A 15,212-nucleotide genomic window follows, 5' to 3' on the forward strand; every position below is an offset into this window, starting at 1 on the left:
CTCCTGTATTCTTGACTGAACTCCCGTGTATATGCCACTCATGTTCGCAGCCCCATCAAATCCTTGGCCACGGAATTTTGAAATAAAGACCTTTTTCCTCAACCGAACGTAAAATTTCATTGGCTATTGTGCCAGCGGACGAGTCAGGCATTTGCTGGAATCCCAGAAAAGACTCATTGATTTTCACAGCCATTGCAGCACCCTGGCTATCTCTCTCAATGGTTACATACCGAAAGATTTGACTCATCTGATCCACTTTAGATACATCTTCAGTCATGATCACTGAGAAAAACGGCGCAGCTTTAATTTCACTGATAATTTCTTTCTGGACAGACTCAGAGAGTATACCAATCAGTTTATTTTGGACTTCTGGGCTGAGATACTTAACGGAACCAGCAGGGCGACTGAGCAGCTCCTTCAAATATGGATCATACTTGGCCAGTAGGTCGATGATGGAGAGAAAATGACCTTTGTTGACACTTTTAGTGTCTTCGAAGTGTCCCCGAAATGCAAGGTTGTTTGATGTTTGATGCCTAGAACTTGCCTCCAAAAATGTACTTGTTGACGGATTTGACGCCTCGTCGATAGTTCCATGCAGACGCCACTGATCATAAACACTGAAAGCTTCTACATGGCACTCTGCGCCTTCATGCTTGGAAATTGTATTTGACAGGGTCTGCCATGTTCTTATTCCTTGTGTCCATGCCATATTGTAGCTTTTGTGACTGCGGTCTGCAAATAACCAGTATGGTTCACAATATGCAGCGTCAAGCTTAGGCGAGTAACACAGGCAAAGTCTTGGTAGCTAAATACAAGCTTTTTTTGTGGTGGAGTGAAAACTAGTTGAAAAGCACCTGTCTCATTGCAATGGATCTCGAGGAAATGGACCGGTGGGTTTGCATGAACCTTGCGACACAATAAAATGCTTTACTTGCCCATCTGTTAGTGTGTCTGGATAGTTTCCTTTATCTGTTGGGTTGGGTAACCCGCTGACATATTTCCCGCCGAATATCCAGCTTTTGGCTCGTCTGCAACTGCTTCTTCACTCCCCGACTCTTGGCACTTCATCAAGCTGTCAGCTGCATTGTTGTTCTCATTCAAAGACGTGCAACTGCTAATATTAGCTGACAAAACTTCCCTCTCACCTTCGACATCGTTGTCATTCGCACTAACGTTAGGTCGGCAAAAAAAAAGGTCTATTTTGGGTCGTTTTCGTGTCGTGACTAACTTCTCCACCTTCTCTTTTCTCTTTAAGGCCCCAGCTTTATGTTTGTATTTGTCCATCCTTAATGTTCAAGTAGCTAGCTGCTGATAGCCTCTCACACTGTGTTTTCTTTTTTTTATTTGGCGCGGCGATGCGTCATGTAAAAAATTACGGCGTAGTTCTACGGCAGCCGCGGCGTGCAAAAAATAATAAACGCACACAAGAAATGACAGAGAAATTAGACATTACGGAGAAATAAGAAATTAATACACATGACATGCATACATAAAATATATTTATTGTGGCCACAAATAAAAATAAAAATAAATCACAAAAAATAAGAATTCCCTCGTTTTAATTAAAAGGTCCCCACGGGCGGGCCCCCTATCGGCCCGGGCCCATTTGCACGTACATACCCTGTATGCCCAGACGCTACGCCACTGGGCATGGGGTAAAAATATGACTGCTCAGAATTCAATTCTAATGAAACAGTCTGGAAATATGAAGACCTGACAAACTAAAGCACTGTAAGGACAGGGCAGGAGTGGGCGTTTCCTGATTTAATTATGATTTATGAGGACTACCCTGGTTTATCTGAATATCACTCACATACACACACACACACACACCTAACCCTTAATTATGAGGACTACCCTGGTTTAGCTGGACATCACCTACAAGCACACACATCATTAAACATGAGCATCATAGTTTAACTTTACCCATGAGAGTACCACATCACTTAAGTTTGTTTCAATGCCAGCATATAGAAAAACAAAACAAGAAATTATCAGCAATTGTTCGACCTGGCTTAAACTTAAGAGTTTTCAGAAAACAAACCTGAGTTTGTAATGTGAGATTTAGCAGGTGTGAAGTGAGTGAAGAGCAAAGAGAGGAGAGGGTTTAACTGGACCTCACTCTCACACACACACACACACACACACACACACACACACACACACACACACACTCTAACACACACTCTAACACACACTCTAACACACACTCTAACACACACTCTAACACACACTCAAACAACTAACTAACCCTTGATTACGAGGACATTCTGGATTTGACTGGACCTCACTCTCACACACTCAAACACACACTCAAACACCCAACTAACCCCATGATTATGAGGACAAACTGAGTTTAACTGGACATCACTATTAACTCCACACATATGGAGTACCTGTATTAGAGTTAACCATACAAAAACCAAATCAACTCTTCTACATTAACCTGCATTAACCCTCAGGACTAAACCACACAAGGCTAACCTAGTGCAGAGAACACAGTGTAAGAAAAGCATGATAAATTCTCTCAGGGGGATCAGAAAGATATTAAAATCAGAAGCACTGCTAATGCTCTTAAATGCAAGGATGTTTGTCTTGGATTAAAGCAATTTTAATATATTAATGCAGGATCAGTACTGGACAATGAGAGCCTACGGGTCAGGTCACACACTGTGCTTTAAGCACCGTGGACTCAGATTCTGAACTCTGCCAAATCAAATGGCAAAGGATAAGATAACATGCACACAAACATGCTGGAGACATAATATAGAAAATCCTCTATACATAGTACTTAGAAAATTTGGGGTCAGTACTATTATTTTTAAATTAATTTATATTAAGAAATGAATACTTTCATTCTGTAAAGATGCATTAAATTGATCAAAAATGACATTTATAATGTTATAAAAGGCTTCCATTTCAAATAAAATGCTTTTATTCATCAAAGAATCCTGAAAAAAAATGTATTACGGTTTCCACAAAGACATTAAGCAGAATAACGGTTTTCAACATTGATAATATTAAGAAATGTTTCTTGAGCACTAAATCAGCCTATTAAAATGATTTCTGAAGAATCATGTGACACTGAAGACTGGAGTAATGATGCTGAAATTTCAGCTTTGCCATCACAGGAATAAATTACATTAAATTAAAATACATTAACATTGAAAATAGTTATTTCAAATTGTAATAATATGTCATAATATTACTGTTTTAATGTTAACTTATTTTTAAAAGAGGACGTTCAATAGAATAATTTTACATTATAAAATACAAATAAAAAAACGACCAACTTACGCATCACATGGCTGTTGAGGGCTGTCAGGTGGAATGTCTTCTGTAGCACCTGAGAGGGTGACACTTTAGTTTTAACAACAATGCCAAACATTTCCACTTATAATAATAAAGCAAATTTCTTTGTGCATCTGCGACTTTTAATATATTGTGACTTTACCTTTTGTAGTAACTAACTGAGTGGTGCCCAGGTCCTCTGTGAGAAATATTTTCTCCAGATGGCAAAGAGACTGCTGTGCCTTATTCATTAGAACAAAAATATTAAATCTAAAGATTCTTAGAATTTGATGAAAGGTTTTGATGTTGTCACATGCATGCTACCTGCTTGAGAACACACAAGAGCCCAGGGAGCTCCAGCAGAGGTGGGCGGAGCAATCTGAAGAAACAGAGGCATGTAAAGATCTGAGACGGTGTGAGAACATTCCCATCATCCACCAGGACAAACACACCAAGACTAGAGAAACCAACCTACATGGAAAGACAAAGAGTGTGGGAAATATGGGTCAAAGGAGATATCTAGAACAAACAGTTCATCTAGACTTTACAAAACACTGAGCAGAACTCTGGACTATGCCAGAGGTTTTCACTGATGAAAGAGGGCATGGAGCAGACCTCAATGTTCTGACCTCAGGTTGTAATCTATGACAGAGTTTTAATAGATGCTTTGAGTTTTAATCTCAGAGCTCTGTGGATTTGTTAACTTAGTAAGCCCCTGTGCATCTGGAGAAGAGAGACAAAGTCAAAGTCACAGAGAGGGTAGTTTAACAGTAGTAAAAGTGAAAACCAGATTTTTAGGTAGGATGTTGAATATCTACACAAACCAGGAAGGCTTATTGACTAGATAACAGCAAAACCAGAAAATAAACATGTTGGTCAGTCTAGCAAAAACACAGCCTGGGAATTCATGTCCAGAATATCAAGCACTCACCAGGAAAGGCACACAGATAGAGTCGAGCATAGAGAAGGCTGTCAAATATCCCAGAATTCTTAGCACCTCCAGCTCCCTGGCCCGTGACTCTGTAACTCTCTGATGGAACCAAGACTCCCATGCGAGAAGCTTCAGTGCCTACACAAAGGCAGATTAAAGTTGGCATGAAATTAAAATTCACCCTATTTTCTGAATGCACATTATTTTGAACAATTCATCCATGCATACGTTTCTTTTCCCCCCTTTTTTAAACCTTATAATTCTTAAGAATCTGGCGAAACGCCATGCACCACTTAAATCCTTACAATCGACTGCAAGCTCGCATTCAGGTTTGCCTCCATCTAATCAACAACAGTTGAATTGAACCAAGTCCCCTACATTTTTTTTCTTTTTTGATAATCAGTTTCACTCTTATGTACATCAAAATACATCAAGAAGTTACAAAACTAGTGAAATACAGAAAGAGGTGGTGCCATGCCAGACTACTTTTCCTCAGTGCCTAATCAAAAACTTTGCATTTATGTGATATCTTGTTCTAACTAAATCAAAAGAGCTTGTATTAACCAGCTAGCACTATGCAAAACTATAGTAGGCTCAGCTGTCAGCTTGCTAACTTAAAATAAAAAGAAAGTAAAGTGTTATTTGACACTTTTTAGCTTCTGTAATATAACGTGATGACATAAAAAAGGCATAAAAGTTTTCATTTTTAAAGACATACACACAGTTTAGTAATGTTCTATCATTACTAACCAGGCACTGAATAAAGTACACATTAAAATGCTGTGTTTCTGGACAAACTTTATACTGAAGCACTGACCAAGTGCAATCACAAAAATAATTTCATTACTGGCATACATCTGCTGTCAAACACATTTGATTTTTTATTGAAAACTGGCATGAAAGGGAAATTGTAATTGTATTTTCTTCCCTATTGTTATTTATATCCAAGTGAAATGGCTTCACAAACCAGGAGGAAGAATTGACTGCATTGTTGTTGTTTGCTAATTGCGTCAATCTCATATGAGTGACAGGTTGCTGGAGGGGATGGATTATTGTTCCAACCCTGAGGGGTAGGGGAAATTAATGTTTTTGTGTAAAGATGACAAAGACCCATTAATTTTAATAAAACAATGATGTGCACAGATAAATCATTTATATTAAAAAACACTACAATGTTCCATAAAAAATAAGAATGGTTAATTTTGATTTCATGTGACTTAAAAAAAAAAGTAATTTATGAAAAAACTGAATCTGACCTTTTTGTACTAAAGGCAAGAAATATTCCTCCAATTCAAATCATGCTCAGATACATGACTGAGGCACCCTAAGACAAAAATCCTATCACCCGATTGGGATTAAAACAAATTCAAGAGAGGAAGTACTATATATGACATGATCACATGTAAGGATCAGGAAAAGAAAAGACCTGGTATTTATGCAACATTTCCTTGATAAGCTGTTCACTCGTTTCCCTGATGATCTGCTGAGTTATCTGAGGGACAGCAAACAAAGATAATGAAACATATCAGCAACAAAACATAGAAGACAGAAATGTACTGCGATGCAATGAACATCCTTCATCTTCATTTTATGCAAGCAAATGCTTGAGTAGCCTGCACTTACTAACCCGAAGCTGTTTGGCTTTGTGCTCCACTGCAGAGTTGACAGGGATGAGGACTAGTAGCAATACCACCCCCACCAGCACGCCAGGGCCCAATTCTCCCCACAGAAAACCCAGATAGAGAGTGACTCTCAATGGGCAAGACCAAAGACAGGTCAATGTGACCACCAGTTCTGCTACACATTCAACTTTGCCTAATACATCCGTCCACTGAGTGGTGTTGGATTGTCGCTGAGAACTATGGGAAAGAGACAATGTCTTCAATGTAAAGGAGGAGGGGGAAATGGAAGAAACCATGGAGGAAGAAGAGAAACCTTTTAGCATATGAAAAAGTAGAAATGTACTGCTTACTTTCAGTATTTTTTTAAGACATAAAAAACACATTAATAGAGCAAATGAGACAGTCAATGATCTTTACCTTCCTGTAGAGGGCACAAGCCAGAACCGCTTGTGCATTGGCTGTAATTATCCTACTATGTTTGTCAAAGTGATGCTGAGAAACAGCGCAGCAGCAAACTGCTCCCAAAACCACCAGAGAATGTGTGTATCCTGCCCAGTCAAACACAGCCTGTCTCTCACAGAACAGGATCACCCATCTGAGGTTAAAAGACATGTACACAAACAGATATAATATATATATAAATTTTTTTACTGCACTATCTATTTGCGTCTGTAGATTTTATTTACAATACATATCTTTAAAGGCACACTATGCAAGATTTGTACCTTAATATAACAGCTTTGCAATAATTACGACAGTAAAGTTAAATACAAGTACTTCACAGCGACTCTAAGGGTCGCTGTTTGAGAAAAAAACAGAAACTGCATAGTGTGCCTTTAAAGGCGGTTTTCTCTAAATGAGTTTTATCTAATGGACTGAACCAGAAATCTTCACTTCAGTAGCACTTGCATACACCAAACGTTACAGAACCCTTTCAAAATGGCCCAGGTGAAGAGCTGCTTGCTAGCTATCCTTCCCTGTGGTGCTGCATACTGTTTGAAGGCTCCGTCTTGCCAATGGAGCGAGCGCGTTCTGCCCTTGAAGGAAACTTAAAGTGCTCACTGTGATGAGCCGGGGTGAGGGAGTTCCCCTATCACAAACTCTGAACTCTTTGGTCTGCCCATAAGGCAGCCCTGTTCAATGCTCCCCTTTGGTGGAGTGCTTCTATAGGGATGATCATTATTACAAACTGATGAGTAGAGGTGGATTGCCAAAGACGTCCCTCCTTGTCATTGTAGCAGTATATAGTTTAGCCATTAACTATAGTGAATCTGGGAGAAGTGCCTTTACTCAAGTCAGGGTATGAGCTATGCTCCCCTAGCCACTCCAAGGTTGTTAGAATGGAGTAGAAGCTCCCCTGCGGAAGGCTGCTCTCTAAGAGCCTTGCTAAATACTGGTGAGATATGCCTGACATATCTGAGGCTATATTTTGGTATTTTCCCCTTATTTCCACCTTAGAAGGTGCACAGCCAGGACTTCCCTTGCTGTAGAGCATAGAAACTTGGGGATCTTTCCTAGTATCAGGGAGTATTGGCTTAGGGAGTAGCACCACTATATGAGTCACATGGGATGCACCCTTGGGGTTCACATGCTTCTGACTCCAGCTGGGTAATCTGAGTCAGTTTATGCTATGCCCACTATGTTTGTGCATATTTACAGCCTAATGAGACAGGCATTCCCTCAGCATTGCGTAGTGGGTATTGGTTCCCCATAGCATCAATACCAAGACGCAGCGTCGAAGTTCCACTTTCGAAAGGGAACGTTTCAGGTTCCGACTGTAAGCCTGGTTCCCGGAGAAGGGGAATGAGGTGCTGCGTCTCGTTGCCATACCTCGGGCACTGCCTGTGCGTGCGTCTCATTCAGACAAAAGGCCACTCCGTGTGTGACGTCACAGACTGCCATCTATATTCTGAAGGTATTTACACAGGGTTTTGTTCATATATTATTTGCCTGATTTTATATATTTTATTCCTAAAAACATGGTGATTTTTTTTTTAACTGTTGATAGTAGTTTCTGATTTATGGAGTGATAACTAGGGATATCCAAAATCCCCTCACTAAAAACCTTTGACTTTAATATGTCAACAAAATGTAACAAGACTTTTGAAACTGGCTTTATCCATTGTTCAGATTTCTGATATGGAAATATATGCAAATTAGTGAATATTTAATTTAATTATTTCTAATTGCATATTTAAATAAAAATACATATACACACACTCACAAACACAAACATATTTTTAAATATAGTCATAGTCATACCTGAGTGTCAGAAGACCTAAAATGCTAAAAAGATCTGTTGACAGTCTCAGGAGCACAACTTTGACTAAGGCTGGATGGAATGTCATCCATATCGCATAAAGGAGAGAGTAACCAGCATTGGTTTTCCTGGAGACCAGCAGTAACTCTCTTCCAGAATCTTCTTCTAAGTCTGACCTCTGTATAAAATATTAACATTTTTAGCATTACATCTCATACAAAACATGCTTTTCACAATGAAATGAAACAATAAAAACAATGTCCCTAACCCTTGTGTATTTTTACAGTTACCTCACTGTAATTCTGTTGTTTTTCCCACTCACGCTCAAACACTGAGCATAGGGTGTGGACAGATTCCTCATTATACAGCTTGCAAAGGTCAGACAAATGCTGTGGTCCCCTGTGACCCATTACAACCACCCTGAAAACAAAAACTGTTAAATGTTGCTGTGGTTGACATTATAGAATACCTCCCCAGCTAAAGACTTACCTAGATTAACGTTACCTATTTAACCTAAACAGGTTCATACAGATAAGGCTCCCTTTTCACTGCGAGTAGAAATATCAAAACACAGATGTCAGCAAAGACAATAATCTTAGACAATGGAGAAAGGTAATTTGTGAATTGCAAAGGGTATCTGACTAATGGACATATAGAAGGCTGGACAGATAGATCTACTGGTCAGTTCTTATATGAAAAAAGAAAAACTTAAATCAAATAAATGTGTACTACTAATTTTTTATTTTATTTTTTAAACCAATACCTGTCTTTCTTGGCAAATGAATTAATTGTGAAATGTCCACGTTACAATAATGTGAACTTTGCTTGCGTCCTCTTAAGATATTAAAAATAGAGACATTAAGTTCATGTATTGTGAAAAAAGCATCGATTAAAGTTGTGCTTACCTCATTTCACTAAAGCTTGCGGCGTCTGAAAACAATATATTGTCTTGCAGCGTGTAAATGACATCCTGCAAGACTGCATCTGCGTCTCATACAGCTAGAACAATAGCGGCTTAGAGGAAAACACATAAAGTAGCCCACAATTTATGTTATTAACGCTTGCCGACGAAATTCACGTTTTAAATGTCCTCTGACATGTTTTGGGATCATTAAAGCTCGCTTTCTGTGCTGAATTAAACCGCGTCTGGAGATAAACAGTGGAGCGTGCAGCGTGCGCACATTGTCCAATCACAGCGGCGATTTCAGCTGGGGGCGTGGCATGTTTCAAAACTGTCAATCATTTTGTTGTTCAAACCATTTCTGTAAATTTTGAGAACACAACTGAAAAAGCTTTTAATTGAGCATTTTACTATTTTAATATACTTTGTTTTCATTACACAAAATATTTTCAATGCAATAATTTGAATACTTTTCTCCAGGTATAGGCTAATACAATTTTAAATTCCAGATTTTCATGTGATCTCTGACTTTTGGATTTCACTTTGAAACTTACTTTCTAAGGTAACAAATGTCTTGATGTTTTTTTTTTTTTTTTTTTTTGTGGTACAATTATAATAACAAGAGAACATCTTAGTTAGAAGATGTTAATTAATTAATTTATAATAAAAAGTTGAATAATATAACTTAGTGAGAAACATGTATGTTTGCATATTAAATAGCACCTGAAACAATACTACAATCTGTAAAATCGCATTGTTTCGGATTATTTTGCACAGAATAGGATATTATTTTTCAGTCGTTGTCAGAGCAGGTCTTTACTCATATCCAAAAGAAAACATTAAGAATTTAGAAAACAAGTAAAAAAAGAACATTAAAGAACATTGAATTAGAAAATCATATTGAATTGTATTTGCTAAGATATTATAATAAAGACAGAGAGAGATAAAAGATTACTTAATTTAGGCCTTACATTCTATTCAAATACTCTCTGCATTTGAACAAGAAGAAAAACAAAACATTTGTTCATTGCTTGTGTAAACAAAAAGAAAATATATGATGATATTTGATAAGGCCTCAAGGAAGGAAGAATGGACAAACGAGTTATTGACTTTCAGGTTTAACATGAGCTCAGTTTTGTTTCTTAGCAACATGCCATGCAATTTCCATGTGTTGTGTGTGAAAATGGGCGGTAATGGAAAAAGAGAGCGTATTTAATTCACCTTAAATATCTCACTCAAAGTACATTTCAACAGTCCTACGGAAAAAAAAAACGGCTAAACATGTGTACACGTCTTCTGCAAGTGAGATGTCGAGTAACAAAATTGAACCTCTAGCAAATGAAGAGAGTGATACAAAATTCCAGTCAGGTTTGCTGAGTTTTTTTTCTTCTTCTTTTTTTAATCATATATTTAATCAGATAATTTTAATGTACTTGAGAGACTAACTTTTTACCTTGGGTTTAATCAGACGGTGACCAATCCGGGAACTCTGGGTTCTGCGGATACCTCCTTTCTTTCTTTTCCTTCCTCCTTGTCTTTCTTACTTTTCCTGTCTCTGTGTGGTTTTGTTTGAAGGTAAGATAACTTAAAACCTACTTAAAAATCACATATACTGTTATCAAAATAATAAAATCTGACATAAACATTAAGATATTGTAGTTAATCACACAATCAATTCAATTGCTATCTGCATTTCATCTTATTAAAAGATTGTCCAGGAATATGAAAGAGCAGTTATTTTTCGCTTGGGACGACTCCTTGGCGGTGCTAAAGGACCTGGTTAGTAATTAGCCTACCGTTATTAAAATCATGAATAATTTGTTAAACAGTTTAGTGCCATTGCAACAAGCAGTACTTCATCTTGATTGTTTTTGAAGGTTTGTTCTGGATTATTCCATGTGTGGATACATTTCGGAAGGTTGACTTGAGGACAGTGTCTTTTGAAATCCCTCCTCAAGAGGTGAGTGATTCATTTGAATCAAAAACATCTAAATCTTGTTAGTTATTTTGCTATGAACACCTATTATCTAAACAGCTAACATTTTATTCAATATTCAAGGTTATGCGTTTAATATAATCTTTATTGAAGAGTTTTATTGTGTTGTTACACTAAAAAAATGATATTATCAAAAAATGATGACCACATGTTTTTACACGGCTTTAACTCTTCAAAATAATTTAAGCAATTTTCAACTTTTTCAACTATCAATTTTCACCTATACACTGAAAAAAATGATAGTTGAATTTACAAAATTTTTTTATGGTAAGTGGTTCCACACAATTGATTTTAGTGCTACATTTAAACAAATGCATTAAGTTGAATTTATTAAATTTTAGTTCAACTTAATGCATTTGTTTAAATGTAGCTTAAATCAATTGTGTGGAACCACTTACCATAAAAAAATTTAGTAAATTCAACTAATCATTTTTTTCAGTGTACAAGATTCAACTCATTTTTTAAAAGTCAGTTTAATGTAATTTAAGTTGAAATGACTTAAACATCAAAGTTGATTGTACGTAAAATTTTAAGGCAGCAACTTTTTTTTTTTATCAGTATAACATGCATTACATTTTCGACATTTCTCCTCACTGTCCTCAGGTGCTGACCAAAGATTCTGTGACTATCATGGTGGATGCGGTGGTCTATTATCGTATCTTTAACCCCACTGTCTCCATTACCAAAGTGGAGAATGCAAATCGAGCCACGCAGATGATTGCACAGACTACTTTACGAAACATGCTGGGAACTAAGAGCTTGACAGATATCTTAAAAGACCGTGAGGAGATGTCAGAACAGATGGAGGTAAGATAAACCTTCTAAACACCTCTGAATCTTAAGTTGTAGCCCTGTTTTAGGTCACTCTTAAAAATTAAGGTTCTTTATTGGCATTGATGGTTCCATGAAGAACCTTTAACATCCATGGAAACTTTGTTTAGAGCATAAGAAACAAAAGGTAAAAAAGGCTATGTCATCTGTAGTGGACACCAGGACTCAGTTGTTTAAAAAAAAAAAATGACATGAAATTATATGTATAGGGAAAAACAATGGGATTTTTTTTTCAATCACCAATTAATTTTGGGGTTTCAGGATTTTTTTTAACCAAAATTTGTAAAAAGATGATTCTCAACTATTATGAAAGATATAATGGAATGAATTGATACACCATTTTACTTTATGCAATATGTGGGTAAAATGGCCATAAATTAATATTCCCATTCAGTGCAATGTATCTATCTAATTTGCACATTAATGTGTTCTTGGAGCAAAATGTAATGAAAAAAGAAGTGTAATAATTGGAGTAATAATTAGCAACATTTTAATAATAATATCTAATATTTCATAGGAATATTGATGTATAATTTATTTCCATACTCACTTGTTGTGTCTCACAAAATGGTTGATAAACATGATTTAAGTCCTGATGTCCTCTACAGTGGACAAGTATGAAATCAACACCCTGTTCTGTAACAGAAAGTATTTTTGATTTGAAACCCCATAACGTTTTCCTGAGATGTTGGTTTATGAAATAATTTGAAAAGTAGTCCAATTTAAATTATAATTACAATACATTATCATATTTCCATAAGAGTGCTACATTTGATCACTAAATTAATGTCAGACATTTTTAAAGACCAAGGATAAGTTGTTTTCATGTGAAACCTCCAAACATTTGGTGTCTCTGAAAAGCCCTAAATGTGCTCTTTACAGGACACCCAGGTTGTGGCGTATGGTGTCAGAGAAATTCACTAAAATATAATGTCCACTACAGTGGACGAAAGTCTATTCCTGGAGGTCCCAGGAGGATAAAAATGTTCTTCACACTAAGAAAAAATGCACTGTAAAAAAAAGTTGAGCAAACTTGTAAAAGTAAGGCAGCTACACTCAACTTTTTCATTTAACTCAACTAATTCGCTCCAGATCTTTTTTAAGTTAGCTTAATTCTTTTTTTTTTTACAGTGTGTTCTTTTAAGAACTGTTCACTTAAAGGTTTTTTTGGGGAGCCAAAATGGTTCTTTTATGGCATTAGGGCAACTGAAAATCCCCTTTTTGGAACCTTAAGGATATTACCTCCAGAGTCAACATTCTCTGGATAGGAGCATATAAATGCCTTAAATATAAATTGTTCATCTTTTCATTATCTTTTGCCTGACAGGCTGTGCTTTATGCTGCGTCCAAGAACTGGGGTATCAAAGTGGAACGGGTCGAGCTTAAAGACGTCAAACTGCCCACCTCTTTGCAGAGAGCCATGGCAGCTGAAGCAGAGGCCACCAGAGATGCCCGGGCCAAGGTTGGTGTCTGAGCACTAAAAGACTGTTACATGCCTCACACACACAAACAAACACATGCTATGCTGTCTGTTCTGCCGAGCCTGCCAAGTTTAGTCTTATCAGCTTTGCAGCTTTGTGTTCTGTCTGTCTGGGGAAACACGGTTTTCTATGATTGGATGTGTGGATGAACACCTGCAGCCCCTCACACTCGCTCGGTCAGGGGTGTAGATGAACTGTGACCTCCTTAAGCCAATCAATTTCCAAAACAAAACCAGCTGACCAGCAAAGCACTAACAGGTCAAGACATTAGCCTGGTTTTATTGCTATCTGTGATGACTGACTGCTCACAGAATCTGCAAGATGTTTATACACAGTATGTATATTACCTACATAATTGAATTTAACTATAACTTAATATTAAGTGCCAAAAGTTAGGAAACCTGTATTTTCATCCAGCATTTTAAATAGCCTAGGCAAATCAATGACCTATGAAAGAAAACTTTCAAAGATTGTTTATTCATTTATCTGCCATTTTTTTCATTAATTTAACCACCCATCCATACACTAGTTCAGAGAAGTGTTTGCCTTTCAGTGAACACTATACTAATGTCATATTGTTGACTGGAAACCTGAGCCTTTATGTCCTCACACTATGGCACAAGCGCAGTGGAAAAACAAACTGGATTTGCTCAGTGGAAATTTCCGAGTAATTAAAGGTGTGTGCCAGAGTGAATTGGGATTGTGCTCATATGAATGAATTCATGTTAAAGTGGTTGTCGGCTAAAGTGTTGCCTTTGTAAAATGGTCATATTTAAGTGTGTTGTATACTGAACAGGTGATCGCAGCAGACGGAGAAATGAAAGCCTCGCGTGCCCTGAAGGAGGCGGCGGACGTGATGTCAGAGTCTCCGTCAGCACTTCAGCTGCGCTATATGCAGACACTGACTGAGATCGCCACAGAAAAGAACTCAACTATTGTCTTTCCTCTTCCTATAGATCTCATCTCTAGTTTCATGAGAAGATGACCACATATGAGGATTATATCAATAAATATGTTCAAATATCTCTGTACAGACATACTATATGCCATCTCTTAAAGCACTCATTGCTTTACAGGCAAAAAATATTCTGTTTATATTGTTGATGATTTGAACTTTGCATCAAATATTTCATGTGTCCTACACTCTCTGATGAAAAACATGTTTAATAAAAATGTAATTGTTCAAAATGTTCTTTTGTATTACATTATTAAAATCTAACAAATATTATAACTAAATTCTTCTATTATACTCTGATCGTAGCTTCTTGGATTATTTTATATTAAAGTAATCTTTTAAGATGTAAATCTCATTGTGTATGCATGTAGCCTGTTAATCTTAAAGACAGAAGAACACGCATAAACAGTGAACATGCAAGAACCATGTTTGTAGATACATGACAGTATGACTCTTTAAACTCTTAACGCTGAGAGAAGACTTACAGTTAATCTGTCGGCCTGATGCAGAAAAAAATGGGTACAATGAGCCCTGATCAGTGAGCACCATAATAGGATTGACTGCATCAGATGCAGGAATGGGTGGACAGTTTAGTAGAGTTACTGTAATCTGGCATCTAATCTGTTTCAACCGCGCATAAAAACAGCTTCTGTTCTGACCCTTAACCCCAAAGACACACTGTCATGATGCTCTCATTTCTAATTTCATGCATGACATCATTTCAGAGGAAACAAGGTTTTAAGGCACTCAGCAGGGAAGCAGAGGAACTTTACATGTACCCTGGATCATTGCTTCTCTCTGGAGACTATTACAACTACATGCCCCCGATGCTCAACTAGATGGGTGCAATATGAAAATGACGCGTGTATTTGCTGACAGGGTATATTTTGGTAAACCACAGCTTGTGTCTGATGTACTATGAATATCTGTGCTGATGTGGCCCT

The 15,212-nt window shown here is 37.2% G+C and overlaps 2 protein-coding genes across 2 annotated transcripts; one reads left to right on the top strand and one right to left on the bottom strand.

The window, feature by feature from the left end:
* Nucleotides 1-2,914: 2,914 nt before the first annotated feature.
* Nucleotides 2,915-9,252, bottom strand: LOC308682792 (multidrug resistance-associated protein 1-like). The gene is made up of 12 exons (XM_081352727.1): nt 9,010-9,252; nt 8,594-8,652; nt 8,395-8,524; nt 8,107-8,282; nt 6,262-6,439; nt 5,850-6,101; nt 5,649-5,714; nt 4,223-4,360; nt 3,616-3,762; nt 3,455-3,533; nt 3,298-3,346; nt 2,915-2,951 (listed from the first exon to the last, which is right to left on the bottom strand). Exons 3-12 carry the CDS (start codon nt 8,512-8,514, stop codon nt 2,942-2,944), a joined length of 1,215 nt encoding a protein of 404 aa, XP_081208853.1. The 5' UTR covers nt 8,515-8,524; nt 8,594-8,652; nt 9,010-9,252; the 3' UTR covers nt 2,915-2,941.
* Nucleotides 9,253-10,312: 1,060 nt separating this feature from the next.
* LOC308682830 (stomatin) lies at nt 10,313-14,298 on the top strand (the record flags this gene model as incomplete). The annotated part of the gene is made up of 7 exons (XM_081352772.1): nt 10,313-10,373; nt 10,474-10,580; nt 10,715-10,784; nt 10,883-10,965; nt 11,605-11,808; nt 13,160-13,294; nt 14,110-14,298. 7 exons carry the CDS (start codon nt 10,313-10,315, stop codon nt 14,296-14,298), a joined length of 849 nt encoding a protein of 282 aa, XP_081208898.1.
* Nucleotides 14,299-15,212: the final 914 nt, after the last annotated feature.

Source organism: Scardinius erythrophthalmus, assembly GCF_964197995.2.
Source record: "Scardinius erythrophthalmus genome assembly, chromosome: 22".
NCBI classification, from domain to species: domain Eukaryota; kingdom Metazoa; phylum Chordata; class Actinopteri; order Cypriniformes; family Leuciscidae; genus Scardinius; species Scardinius erythrophthalmus.

Bases quoted from the DNA above. Each gene is read 5' to 3' on its own strand.
- LOC308682792 (XM_081352727.1), bottom strand. From the start codon at position 8,514: ATGGGTCACAGGGGACCACAGCATTTGTCTGACCTTTGCAAGCTGTAT. The intron at 6,440-8,106 runs GTATGACTATGA...TTTTAACCTCAG, and splicing joins TTAGGTCTTCTGACACTCAG to ATGGGTGATCCTGTTCTGTG. The intron at 3,534-3,615 runs GTAGCATGCATG...CTAATGAATAAG, and splicing joins TCTTGTGTGTTCTCAAGCAG to GCACAGCAGTCTCTTTGCCA.